Source organism: Hyla sarda, chromosome 1 (assembly GCF_029499605.1).
Source record: "Hyla sarda isolate aHylSar1 chromosome 1, aHylSar1.hap1, whole genome shotgun sequence".
NCBI lineage: Eukaryota > Metazoa > Chordata > Amphibia > Anura > Hylidae > Hyla > Hyla sarda.
Genome location: NC_079189.1, coordinates 281613581 through 281628488, shown reverse-complemented (window position 1 = coordinate 281628488; position 14908 = coordinate 281613581). Strand labels below are relative to the sequence as shown.

At 41.0% G+C, this 14908-nt stretch overlaps 1 protein-coding gene across 2 annotated transcripts in view; it reads left to right on the top strand.

The window, feature by feature from the left end:
- The window catches only part of APBA3 (amyloid beta precursor protein binding family A member 3), a 67587-nt gene extending 55174 nt beyond the window's left edge, over nt 1–12413 (top strand). Inside the window, exons 7-10 of one of the 2 annotated variants that reach the window (XM_056573632.1) lie at nt 6941–7153; nt 9982–10101; nt 10611–10751; nt 10830–12413. In XM_056573632.1, the coding sequence (XP_056429607.1) occupies nt 6941–7153; nt 9982–10101; nt 10611–10751; nt 10830–10901 (546 nt within the window). In that variant the 3' untranslated portion in view covers nt 10902–12413. The remainder of the gene's footprint in view (nt 1–6940; nt 7154–9981; nt 10102–10610; nt 10752–10829) is intronic. The other variant, XM_056573642.1, reaches the window with a different exon arrangement.
- Nucleotides 12414–14908: the final 2495 nt, after the last annotated feature.

Here is a 14908-nt window from a genome sequence, read left to right as displayed (position 1 = left end):
TCTTGGTATGCCCACCTGGAGTGTTGTTGGTTTGTTTTGTATTATCCTAAATTGCCAAAAATAAATACTTTTAAAAAAAAGAGGCATTACTTGCTTTTTTGCATTTGTTCAGGCCTAGGAAGTGGAGAAATGAATGTTCTGCCTTACTGTATCTACAGAAAACAGTATTCCAGGAGCATGATTCTTTTAGCATCCAGGAGGTGATATCTTTCCTGTTCTTCATCTTGAGAACTGGGAAATTTACTGAAGGAAACACTTCCTGATTTATGTTGAAAGTGGAATTTACTTTCGTCTGGAAGGATAGAATAGTCTGGCAGAATACGTAAGTATTGTTCTTTTAGACTAACGAGATTGTAATTCTTTCTGTAATCCTCTTTGCCAAGGTGCCCATCGCAAGACATACAACTTTAAAGGAAAGACACCTAAAGACTCCTGGCTTATCAAAGAGAGAGATCCCATGATGGAACAAGCAGATAAAATAGTTATAGTTCATAAGGTTGAAAAAAGACCAGAGACCACAAAGTTCAACCTATATCCCTAAGCAGTCCCTACTGAGTTGATCCAGAGGAAGGCAAAAAAAAAACCTCGAACTAGGGGTAAAAATTCCTTCCCGACTCCAAATATGGCAGTCAGAATAAATCCCTGGATCAACGTTCTGTCCCTAGAAATCTATTATACATAACCAGCAATGTTATTACTCTCCAAAGATGCATCAAGACCCCTTTTGAACTCTTGCAGAGTTCACCATGACCACTTCCTCTGGCAGAGAGTTCCATAGTCTCACTGTTCTTACAGTAAAGAACCCCCGTCTGTGCTGATGTAGAAACCTTCTTTCCTCTAAACATAGAGGATGCCCCCTTGTTATAGATACAGTCCTGGGTATAAATAGATCATGGGAGAGATCTCTGTAATGATTTTATTTGCCTTGGCAGCAGCTGCCCGACACTGGTCACTACAGCTAAATTTACTATTAACTAAGACTCCTAAGTCCTTTTCCATGTCAGTCGTCCCAAGTGTGCTCCCATTTAATACATAATCCCAGCCCGGATTTTTCCTCCCCATATGCATTACTTTACATTTATCAATGTTGAACCCCAAACCTCCAACCTATCCTATGCCGATCCATTTGTAACAGTGCACTGTCCTCTATTGTATTGACCACTTTACAGAGTTTAGTCTCATCTGCAAAGATTGCTACTTTACTATTCAACCCCTCTACAAGGTCAGTAATTAATATATTATATAGAATAGGACCTAAGACTGACCCCTGTGGTACCCCACTAGTAACAGTCACCCAATCAGAATAAGTACCATTAATAACCACCCTCTGTTTCCTATCACTGAGCCAGTTACTTACCCACTTACACATTCTCACCCAGCCCAATCCTTCTACTTTTATGTACCAATCATTTATGTGGCACCGTATCAAATGCTTTGGGAAATCCAGATATACAACATGCAGTGATTCTCCCTGGTCCAGTCTGGAGCTCACCTCCTCATAAAAGCTGATCAGGTTAGTTTGACAGGACCGATCCCTCATAAAGCCATGCTGATATGGAGTCATACATTTATTTTTATCAAGATACTCCAAAATAGCATCTCTTAGAAAACCCTCAAACAATGTACATACAACAGAGGTTAATCTAACAGGCCTATAATTCCCAGGGTCACCTTTTGACCCATTTTTGAATATTTGCACCACATTTGCTATGCGCCAGTCCTGGGGAACCTTCCCTGTCCTTGAATTTTAAAAATAGGGGTCTGTCTCTTACATTATTTAATTCCTTTAAAACACGGGGGGTGAATACCATCTGGACCTGGTGGATTTGTTTTTTTTTTGTATGTGGCACTGTACTTCTTCCTGGGTGTTTACCTTATCTCGCTATATTTCACCTGTCATTTCATGAATTTGTTTAATATATTTGCTTTTTCCTTATCCATGTGTATAATTTCTTCCTCATAATTTTTTTAAGGGACTACACTTTCATTTTTGACCTTTTTGATATTTATATAGTTAAAGAACATTTTGGGGGTTTGTTTTACTCTCTTTGGCAATGAGTCTTTTTGTCTCTATTTTTGTGGTTTTTAATCAGTTTTTTACATAATTTACATTTTTCTCTATAGCTTTTTAATAATTCTTCACTGCCGTCCTGTTTTAGTAGTTTAAATGCTTTATTTTTGTCCTTTATTCCCCCCTTAACATTTTTAGTCATCCACATTGGTTTTCTTTTATTCCTGACCCTTTTACTCCCATAAGGTATATACCTCTTACAGTTTAAAATATTCCTAAAAGTCTCCCATTTAGTGTCCATATTGTTGTTTTTGAGGACATTATCCCATTTTATATTGTTAAGGGCTTTTCTGAATTGATCAAACTTTGCCTTCCTAAAGTTCATTGTTTTTATGGCCCCTCGAGAGATTACATTATTGAAGAACAAGTTATAATGTATTATATTATGGTCACTATTTCCTAGGAGTCCTTCAACTTGCACATTAGTTACTCTGTCAGGTCTGTTGGTTAATATTAAGTCTAGTAGGGGGCCCCCTCTGGTCGGGTCCTGCACCATTTGGGACAGATAATGGTCTTTAGCTATAGTCAGAAACCTGTTTCCTTTATGAGATTCACAGGTCTCAGTCTCCCAGTTTATATCAGGATAGTTAAAGTCCCCCATTATTATCACATCATTCTGATTTGCTGCCTTGTTTATTTGCCTCAGTAGTTGATCTTCTGCCTCTTCAATTATGTTTGGTGGCTTATAGCAAACCGCTATCAGAATTTTTTTTTATTTTTATCTTTCTATATTTCTACCCATAATGCCTCCACATTATTGTTACCCTCCCATATATTTTCACCTCAGTGCGGCCTTCAGACTGGACTTTACATAAAGACAAACTCCTTCCCCTTTCCATTTTGTCCGATCCTTCCTGAATAGACTAAAACCCTGTATGTTGACGGCCCAGTCACAGCTATCGTCCAACCAAATCTCTGTTATACCCACTATGTCATAATTCTCCTCAGATATTATGAACTCAAGTTCATCAGATTTATTGGTCAGACTTCTGGCATTAGTCAACAGGCAATTCAAAGGTGTATGTTTTTTCCTATGAAGCCTATCCCTATTAACTTTTCTAACCCCTCCCTCCGCTCCACCCCAGGTACATTAATAAGTCCCCCCTCTCAATCTACACTATCTTCCTCCTCTACATTGTAGGTTCCCTCCCCCCCAAAAGGGTTGAAAAACATTCACCATTATGTTCATCCAAGATACTGGTAGCCTGTTCAGTGCCCATGGCTGCTCTGCCTTCTGAAGGGAAAAAAACTTCAGCATCTTGGTGTTGCCCATCCATATCTGGTTGCTACAGCTTGAGTGATCTGTTGAAAAACATCTGGGTGCAGATAGACTGCAACTTAGCCAATCTGCTCTTACATTCAAGATACCCTTGATGTGAACTGCAGTGATGCTGTTAAGATGCTTCTCTGCTCATAGAAAACTATGACTGTTGACATTGCTGAACTAGAAGAGGACTCTTGGTGTCTCGCTATCTGTAGAACACAATGGCTAGGTTGTGGTACTTGAACAAAATCCATCTGGAGGAGAATCGACTGAACCTGAGGCATACAAGAGGACTGTGGATTGTGAGGAAGCAAAGTAATTTTTTGCAAAAAAGGTGACCCTGACAAAGCCATGTTGTTCTGAAGAAGACTAAAATTGGTTCTTGCTCAAGGCACAGCATGTATTCCAGATGTGAGAAGGCCCAGGCTGAATAGAAACCTAATCCCTGTGGATTACTTCTGTAATACCATTGAGCAAACTGAGGACTCATCCAAAATCCTGACCTTTATGATAAGAGTGATATTTCACTTGACTGAGATGCGACTTTTCATGGTTTACAATAAACCTGTGTTGTGTCAGACTATTCTAAATTATTTAATAATGACCCTGGAGTTGAGCCTCTGGCTGGCTAACCCCTTTAACGCATTGTGTGCTACCACAGGATGTCTAGCAAAGAAACCATTTTAACCAGAAGAAGCTTTCCCTGTTCTTTCACATATTCCTGCTGTTGTGTTTAAAGGGAATGTAAATTGGGTTCAAATGTTAAAGATATTTTTTAAGAATTTTGTCGTGGTGTTTTTTCAAATTTCCATACTTATATCAATACGTTAAAATTTTTCTGAAATCTTGCAGTTTCCATTCTGGACACTAGGGCTAAAACTAAGCTGAGACTTAGAAAACAGATTAGAAAAAAACATGTTTTAGTATCTGTCCATAACTAGAAGAAAATCTAGGGGACACAATCACTTTAACCCCTTAAGGACCCATGACGTATGCATACGTCATCACACCCTGGGTCTTAAGGACCCATGACGTATGCATACGTCATGGTCTTTTCCTGGTCTCCCGCCGCTCACAGCCTCCAGCTGTTGCAAAACAACAACTCCCAGTATTGCCGGACAGCCGTTGAGTGTCCAAGCATGCTGGGAGTTTTGCAACAGCTGGAGGCACCCTGTTTGGGAATCACTGGCGTGGAACACCCCTATGCCCCCCCCCCCCCCCCCATGCAAATCCCTAATTCAGGCCTCAAATGCACATGGCGCTCTCACTTTGGAGCCCTGTCATATTTCAAGGCAACAGTTTAGGGCCACATATGGGGTATCGCCGTACTCGGGAGAAATTGGCTAACAAATTTTAGGGGGCTTTTTCTCCTTTCACCCCTTATGAAAAGGTGAAGTTGGGGTCTACACCAGCATGTTAGTGTAAAAAAATAAATTTTTTACACTAACATGCTGGTGTTGCCCTATACTTTTCATTTTGACATGAGGTAAAAAAGCCCCCCAAAATTTGTAATGCAATTTCTCCCAACTACGGAGATACCCCATATGTGGGTGCAAAGTGCTCTGGGGGCGCACAACAAGGCCCAGAAGGGAGAGTGCACCATGTACATTTGAGGTGATTTGCACAGGGGTGGCTGATTGTTACATCGGTTTTGACAAACACAAAAACAACAAAAACCCACATGTGATCCCATTTCGGAAACTACACCCCTCATGGAATGTAATGAGGGGTGCAGTGAGAATTTACACCCCACTGGTGTCTGACAGATCTTTGGAACAGTGGGCTGTGCAAATTAAACATTTTGTACAGCCCACTGTTCCAAAGATCTGACAGACACCAGTGGGGGGTAAATGCTCACTGTACCCCTTGTTACGTTCCTCAAGGGGTCTAGTTTCCAAAATGGTATGCCATGTGGGGGTTATTTTGCTGTCCTGGCACCATAGGGGCTTCCTAAATGCGACATGCCCCCCGTGCAAAATTTGCTCTCAAAAAGCCAAATATGACTCCTCTTCTGAGCATTGTAGTTCGCCTGTAGTGCGCTTCAGGTAAACTTATGGGGTACCTCCATACTCAGAAGAGATGGGGTTACAAATTTTGGGGGGTATTTTCTGCTATTAACCCTTGCAAAAATGTGAAATTTGGGGGGGAAACACACATTTTAGTGAAAAAAAATATATTTTTTTTACGTATGCAAGTGTCGTGAAACCCCTGTGGGATATTAAGGCTCACTTTATTCCTTGTTACGTTCCTCAAGGGGTCTAGTTTCCAAAATGGTATGCCATGTGGTTTTTTTTTGCTGTCCTGGTACCATAGGGGCTTCCTAAATGCAACATGCCCCCGAGCAAAATTTGCTCTCAAAAAGCCAAATATGACTCCTTCTCTTCTGAGCATTGTAGTTCGCCCGTAGTGCACTTCAGGTCAACTTATGGGGTACCTCCATACTCAGAAGAGATGGGGTTACAAATTTTGGGGGGTATTTTCTGCTATTAACCCTTGCAAAAATGTGAAATTTGGGGGGAAACACACATTTTAATGACATTTTTTTACAGATGCCAAAGTCGTGAAACACCTGTGGGGTATTAAGGCTCACTTTATTCCTTGTTACGTTCCTCAAGGGGTCTAGTTTCCAAAATAGTATGCCATGTGTTTTTTTTTTCCCTGTTCTGGCACCATAGGGGCTTCCTAAATGCAACATGCCCCCCAAAAACCATTTCAGAAAAACGTACTCTCCAAAATCCCCTTTTTGCTTCTGAGCCCTCTACTGCGCCCGCCGAACACTTTACATAGACATATGAGGTATGTGCTTACTCGAGAGAAATTGGGCTACAAACATAATTATACATGTTCTCCTTTTACCGCTTGTAAAAATTCTAAAATTGGGTCTAAAAGAACATGCGCGTGTAAAAAATGAAGATTGTGAATTTTCTCCTTCACTTTGCTGCTATTCCTGTGTAACACCTAAAGGGTTAAAATGCTGACTGAATGTCATTTTGAATACTTTGGGGGGTGAAGTTTTTATAATGGGGTCATTTGTGGGGTATTTCTAAGATGAAGACCCTTCAAATCCACTTCAAACCTGAACTGGTCCCTGAAAAATTGTGATTTTGGAAATTTTGAGAAAAATTGGAAAATTGCTGCTGAACTTTGAAGCCCTCTGGTGTCTTCGAAAAGTAAAAACTTGTCAATTTTATGATGCAATCATAAAGTAGATATATTGTATATGTGAATAAAAAAAAATTATTTGGAATATCCATTTTCCTTACAAGCAGAGAGCTTCAAAGTTCGAAAAATGCTACATTTTCAAGTTTTTCATAAAATTTTGGGATTTTTCACCAAGAAAGGATGCAAGTTACCAAAAAATTTTACCACTATGTTAAAGTAGAATATGTCACGAAAAAACATTCTCGGAATCAGAATGAGAACTAAAAGCATTCCAGAGTTATTAATGTTTAAAATGACAGTGGTCAGATGTGCAAAAAATGGCCGGGTCCTAAGGTGTAAAATGACTGGGTCCTTAAGGGGTTAAACTAGTTTGAACATTTTGTATTACTATTAATTTGTGTAGTTATTTTGACATAAATATTTTTTTCCCTTTTTATTAACAGGTTTTTATCCAGAAAGAAAGAGGAGAAATGTTGGGTGTGGCTGTTGTGGAGTCAGGTTGGGGATCCTTGCTCCCTACTGTGGTCATTGCCAACCTAATGCATGGGGGACCAGCAGAACGTTGTGGAGAACTGAGTATTGGAGATCATGTGACCAGTGTCAACGGCACAAGTTTAGTTGGTCTTCCTTTTTCTACATGCCAGGGTTTAATTCGGGTAAGAAAATTTTAAAGGGTTTGGGCCAGGGACCATTAAGCAAGGTTTCACACACTGGCCCAAAGTTACTTAAACTAGACAGTCTAGGAATGTGCTAGATTTTTCACAATGTCTCAAGCGGTTTTAAAATTCTATTGCATTCTTAATCTTAGTCTTAGTTTAGACCTCCTATTAGTTGGGGTGTCTCCCCAAAGCTATGTCTCCTTATATTGAGGCCATACACATTTTTTGGACACAATGGAGGATGTCTAGTACTCCTAAACTGGTGGAAGTCTTGTTAGACAGTTGCTTAAATCTGCGTTTGTAATAGTAAATTGGTTTGCCTGAAAAAAAAAATTTCATGGTCTATTTCTTTTTTGTTTTCTCTATAGAACCCAAAAAAAGTTAAAGTAATAAAAAAAAAAAAATGAAACAAAAATAAATGTGTGTGTGTGAGAGAGAGAAGCGGGTCTTTAACCCCTTAACGACGCAGGGCGTAAATGTACGTCCTGGTGATGTGGTATTTAACGCACCAGGACGTACATTTACATCCTGAGCATAACCGTGGGCATCGGAGCGATGCCGGCATCATGCGCGGCAGGTCCCGGCTGTGGATCGCAGCCAGGGACCCGCCGGTAATGGCGGACACCCGCGATCCCGCGGATGTCCGCCATTAACCCCTCAGATGCCGTGATCAATACAGATCACGGCATCTGCAGCATCGCGATCACTTAACAGGATGATTGGATCGCCCGCAGCGCTGCCGCAGTGATCCGATCCTGCACGGCAGACGGAGGTCCCCTCACCTTCCTCCGCTGTCTTCCGGGAGACTTCTGCTCTGATCTGCCTTCCCGCAGACCAGAGCAGAAGATGACCAATAACCCTGATCAGTGCTGTGTCCTATACATAGCACTGAACAGGATTAGCAATCGAATGGTTGCTATAAATAGTCCCCTATGGGGACTATAAGAGTGTAAAAATAAAAGTTAAAAAAATGTGAAAAACCCCCTCCCCCAATAAAAACGTACATTGTCCCATTTTCCCTATTTTACCCCCAAAAAGTGTAAAACATTTTTTTTATATACATATTTGGTATCGCCGCGTGGGTAAATATCCGTACTATTAAAATAAAATGTAAATGATCCCGTAAGGTGAACGGCGTGAACGTAAAAAAAACATTTTATTCCCAAAAAATTAGTAAAAAATGTAATAAAAGTTTTGTATAAGCAAATATGTTATTAATAAAAAGTACAGATCACAGCGCAAAAAATGAGCCCTCATACCACCGCTTATACGGAAAAAAGAAAAAGTTATAGGTCTTCAAAATAGGGGGATTTTAAACGTACTAATTTGGTTGAAAAGTTAGCAATTTTTTTTAAGCGCAACAGTAATAGAAAAGTGTATGGGTATCATTTTTATCATATTGACCCAGAGAATAAAAAACACATGTCATTTTTACCATAAATTGTACTTCGTGAAAACAAAACCTACCAAAATTTGCTAAATTGCGGTTTTCTTTTTAATTTCCCCACACAAATAGTATTTTTTTGGTTGCGCCATACATTTTATGGTAAAGTGAGTAATGGCATTACAACGGACAACTGGTCGCGCAAAAAACAAGCCCTCATACTAGTCTGTGGATGAAAATATAAAAGAGTTATGATTTTTTTGAAGGGGAGGAGGAAAAAACGAAAGCGTAAAAATAAAATTGTCTGAGTCCTTAAGGTCCAAATGGGCTGAGTCCTTAAGGGGTTAAAGAGGTATCTGGTGGAAAAAAATCATGTTTTTAAATCAATTGGTGCCAGAAAGATATACAGATTTGTAAATTAAGTCTCTTTCAACTCTGTCCGTGTCAGGAACTGTCCAGAGCAGATGAGGACAGTTCCTGACACAGACAGAGTTGTCAGCAGAGAGCACTGTGTTGAGACTGGAAAGAATTACACAACTTCCTCTGTAGCATACAGCAGCTGATAGGTACTGGAAGGATTAAAGCGTACCTGTCACTAAATAGACTTTTCTAAACTAACTCTGGCTATGTTCCCTAACTACTCCTAACACCCCTCCCACCCTTAGAAAAAAAATTCAGAGCTTTATAAAGCTGGGCATCTTGCCTTTCTTCCTGCTCACATTTTGCAATTTCCCAGCAGGAGAAGGTGGGGCTTTCCCAGCAGGCCTGACATCACTGAAGCCTGCTGGGGGACCACTTCTGCCCTCACATCATTGCAGTGTTGGGATGATTGGAAGACCTCAAGCTCTCTGCAGCAGCTTTCAGTCTGTATATCTTTCAGTGAGGCTCTTTTGTAGCTTTTAGTCTGTGCAGCTGCTTTCAGCAGTGAGGCTCTGTGCAGCTTAGTCTGTGCAGCTACTTTCAGTAAGGCTCTGTGCAGCTGTCAGTCAAGCTCAGTGGAGAGAAACACTTCTTGGTCTCTTGCCATTACAAGTAGGAGACCAAAATCTGAGATTTTGACCAGACTGAATGAGACCCCTTGTGGCCAGAAGTATACAGCAGAAAAACTAATATAAAACTTTTTTTTACTGGAAGCCAATTACAAAAGTTATTTATTTGGCATACGGAATCAAATATAAAAAAACATGTTTCATTACAGTAACTTACAAATCTGTATAACTTTCTGACACCAGCTGATTTGAAACCCGGTGTACCCCTTAAAAGGTAGTTTTGAGAGGGGGACAATTTTTCTCAGTGTGTGTCTACTTTTTTACTGGGGTAGAAACCTCTTTACCGGAGTCTAATATGGATAGGAAAGAAAGATTTTCTGAGTTTGTAGAAACTGTCTAGCAGACTTAAAGACAAGTAACCATTTTTGCCCTCAATTTTTTATTTTTTAAAGGACCTAAAAGGTCAGTCTGAGGTGATCCTAAACATTGTGCGCTGCCCTCCCGTTGCTACAGCTATTATTCAGAGGCCAGACACTTCCTACCAACTGGGCTTCTGTGTGGAAGATGGAGTGGTGAGTTCTAAGCAGCTTCTTCAGGATTAGAAAAACACTGCTTCTTCTTCTTTTTTTTTTTTTTTTTTTTTTTTTAATTAAAGAATATGTTTTAGATCGCGGGGGGGTCTGAGCACTGTATGGAGCCCCGTGCTGTAGGAGCGTGTCACGACCCCCTCCTGAAGAGGAGGCTGCCACGCCCCCTCCATTAAGCTCTATGGGAGAGCCGAAGGTTGACGAATGGCTCTCCCATAGAACTATATGGAGGGGGCATGACGGCCTCCGCTTTGGGCGGGGGTCGTGACGTGCTCCTGTGCTACAGCACGGGGCTCCGTACATTAGATCGGGGGGAGCCCCAGCGCTCAGACCCCCTGCGATCTAAAACTTACCCCCTATCCTTTGGATAGGGGATACGTTTTTATGCATGAGACTTATCCTTTAAAGAGTCCTTTTAATCCTGGACCACCCTTTAAGAATAACTGGTAAAATAAATTGTTCCACAGTTATATTGACCATATATTCTTATATAGATCTGTAGCCTTGTACGTGGAGGCATAGCTGAACGGGGAGGTATCAGAGTGGGCCATAGAATCATTGAAATAAATGGACAAAGTGTGGTGGCTACAGCACATGAGAAGATTATCCAGACACTGTTGGATGCCACAGGGGAGGTAAGAACTTGTTGGTAACTATTTTAATAGCAAAGTATGTTATGTTTTAAGAGTTCTGAATAATACATCTACCTACAGGTCCACATAAAAACCATGCCATCCTCCACCTACAGACTGCTTACTGGACAGGAGACCCCAGTATATCTCTGAGGAACTGCTGCATTTTTGTACAGACCTTGCTTGTCCTACTGGAAAATATCTTTATATACCAAGGGTATCTTGCTGTCCACAACCATGTTGTGCCTATACTTTAAGGTGGATGTCTACAAAGTAGAAGGAATACATATTTGTACCAGACAATGGCCTAGATTTACCAATGATTCTGAGACAAATAGCGGACACATTTTTGTCTTAAACAGGTAACCAGTCACAGCTTACCTTTCATTTCTCAAATTGCTCTTGTAAAATGAAAGATAAGCTGTGATTGGTTGCTATCTGTCAGATAAAAAATACACTTTTTTTTCTCAGACAGATTGATAAATTTGGGCCATTAATGTTTTATTCTAATATTTAAATGCATTGTTTAAATCTTTCAGCTGATGCCAATGAAATAAACATATAATTGCTTGCTATATTAGGATACATTCACACATACAGGATCTGCTGCGTATTTTTGCTGCATATTTTTTTATAGCTGATATTCCTACTCATTGAAGTTAATTTGTAGCTAAATCAGCTGCACAAAATATGCAGCAGATCCTGTATGTGTGAACGTACCCTTAAAGGGGTTACCCAGGACTAGAAAAAACAGCTGTTTGTTTTTCAAAAACAGCAGCACACCTGCCCTGGGTTTTGTTTGGTATTATAGGCCAGTTCCATGGAAGATAATTCAGAGGGTTAGGCTCGGCTTGCATGTATATCATTATTGCTAGCTTTCTGCTTGCTTTGCTGTAGATCTATACAGAAATGTGGAACTTGGTTGTATCGGTTTATGTCCCAAAGGAGCAGTACTGCTCAAAGTTTCAGCTCAATAATGTCTTCACATTCAGAAATGTCTGGTATAGATTTCAATTGTCCTTAGTGTGCATCTACCTGTGTAGCTTTTGGAGCACATAAGAATGTAACAAGTCTGATGGTGTAGTAGAAACACCTCGGCCTCAATGTTTGGGACTTTATTTGACACTGAAAATCAGTGTTTTATAAACTCTTTCACTAATGTTGGTTAAACCAACGGTTGTACTGCACTTGTTGGTGTAAAAGGAATCGCGGGACTTTAATGGATTTACTTTCTACTGGTTTTAGTTGCAGGAGTAATGGGAAGCCTTATTTATGGGAAAAGTGCAATAAGAAAACTAAAGCATTTTTAGCTGTAACATTCAGGGTAAACTTTTCCTGCACTGTGTATATTTACTGACTAATTTCTAGTATGGTTTATTGGCTACATACACTGTTCTGTTTTTATTAAATGTTATGACTGAAAATCCCATGTCTAAATCTTCATTTAATAAGCTGAATGATATAGAAGATACTGCCCTGTACATGAAATGACACAGATGTTTAAGCTAAAACATGGCATAGCTGGCCTGGTTTTCATTTAGGCTCTGCCAAAGGTGCTTCCAGACAAATGTGGTACGGTACCATTTCTTTATTATATCGCAATTGCATATTGAAATTGCAATATTTACATCCATAATCGCAATTGCACTTTTTCCCCAAATTGTGCAATCCTAGAACCGACTTATCTCACTCATTAAAGGGGTCCTCCGGTGAAGAAAAGCTTTTTCAAATCAACTTATGCCAGAAAGTTTCAGATTTTTTACACTACAGAGGAAGTTGAGTTTTTTGTTTTTTTTTTGTCTGGCCACAGTGCTCTCTGCTGACACCTCTATTCATGTCAGGAACTGTCCGGAGCAGGAGAGGTTTGCTGTGATGATTTGCTCCTACTCTGGACAGTTCCTGACATGGACAGAGGTGTCAGCAGAGAGCACTGAGGTCCGACAGAAAAGAATAACTCTACTTCCTCTGTAGTGTAAAAAATCTGAAACTTTCTGGCACCAGTTGATGTGAAAAAGCTTTTGTTCACCGGAGTACGCCTTTAATGAGTGAGATAAGTCGTTACTACAACAATTCAAACAATCCTCCGGGGGACCACACCATCCTGGACACAACAAGAAAATACAGTTATGTTGCATAACTGGAACTAGCTATAAGGACTATATACCAGTCTGTGTAGTAGGCATGATACATCCCCGGAGAGAACTCGCAACACCAACGAACAGAACAAACGCAAACACAACCAGTCACACACACCCCAGAACACTTCCTAGGAGCTCCCCTTCCAACCCTTTAACCATATTATACCTGAGAGGTCCCCTAAGCCGGGGGATCTGTAGAGACATCGAACAACAACCATGGCACCCATACTTTGTCAAAAATTCTTGGGGCATTTGCAACTCACATAAAATGCATGAAATAGAAGAACATATTTCTTCACTATGGCAAACCAGCGGGAAATTGGAGGGGAGGATGAAAACGGATTAGAATACGCCTATAAGGACCCAATACCAGACCATTTATAACTACCAGTAAACAGACCTCCAACGTTAGCACAAAGGGAAATTCTACATGGTCAGACAGGAATTGCATCACCTCTCTCCAGAAGGGCACTACACAGGAGCAATCCCAAACCGCATGCAACATTGTGCCTCTCTCCCGCTCACATCTGAAGCAAATCTCAGACCCCGAGACTCCCATTCTATGTAATCGAACAGGAGCAAAATACAAACGTAAAATAAGTCTGGACTGAATGAGCATATCACGGGCACTCACCACTGTGGGATAATACGTTTTAACCACCCCCTGCCACATTTCCTCCAAGAGACTAGGAATATCGTTGACCCATTTCAAATATGCAATAGCAAAAGGATCCGGACCCACTGATTGCTAAAAGGCATATGCCTGGGTAAGGGGTTTGGAAAGATTGTGGTCTCCAGGAGCAATTCAAAGTCATTAAAGGGGTACTCCGGCGCTTAGACATCTTATCCAATATCCAAAGGATCTTGCACGCAGCACCCCAGTTAAAATCAGTCGCTGGAGCATGTTCGCTCCTGGTCTGATTACCGGCGACCAAGGGGCAGGCGGCGTGTGACGTCATGCCTCCGCCCACGTGTGACGTCACGCTCCGCCCCTCAATGCAAGCCTATGGGAGGGGGCGGGACAGCTGTCATGCTCCAAGGACTGATTTTAACTGGGGTGCTGCGTGCAAGATCACGGGGGTCCCCAGCGGTGGGACCCCCGCGATCAGGCATCTTATCCCCTATCCTTTGGATAGGGGATAAGATGTCTAAGTGCCGGAGAACCCCTTTAAACACAGGGATAACTTCCAGGGAGCTAAACTGGGCAGATACAGCATGTTTAAACTGGAGATACCTCAAATGGGCATCCCGAGGAACATCAAAATGGCTTCTCAGATCAGCAAATGAAGGGAAGATACAATCTTCTCCAAACAAGTGTACAGCAAATTTAACTCCATGGGAGCTGCAAAACCCAGCAGCCTCCAACTCCCGTAGGTGGACTGAATAAGGGTTACCCCACAGGGGTGCTCGGAGAGAAACTACCGGTTGAGGAAAGCGCCCAGAAGCCACCGACCAGACTGCAGCTACTCTCTTAATAGGTTTCAACAAGGATGAGGAGGGTGTATATCTGTACAATACATTAGTCAATGTCTCATACAAGAACCCATGAGAGCCCCTGATAGGGCTGTGAAGGCGTTAGAGAGATCCAGGTCAGTCCACCAGGCTGCATACAGCAGCTGCGAAGCTAAAAAAAATAGTTAGGAATATTTGGAGCTGCAACCCCTTTTCGCTGTTTAGGCGCTTGGAGCAGTGCGCAACCCAATATCGGAAGTTTATTCTGCCAATAGAAGGATCTCAGAGCTCTGTCAAGTTTTACCAATAAAACCTCTAGGAGGAAAAATAGGTGACAAATTAAAAAGATATATAGGGGCATTTACTAATCTTTTACTATGTAGTCTGGTTTTTACCCTGTTTTTTTCTACTTCATTTTTGACTATGTGCGACAAATTTACAAAATTGTTGCACGGCGTTAATAAATTTGGCACACGCAGGCAAAAGTTGGAAATTTACTTCATGTAGTAGAAAAAATAGTCTGGGTCTTCTAGATCTTTTGTTTTTAGATCTTTTGGATCTAAATAATTC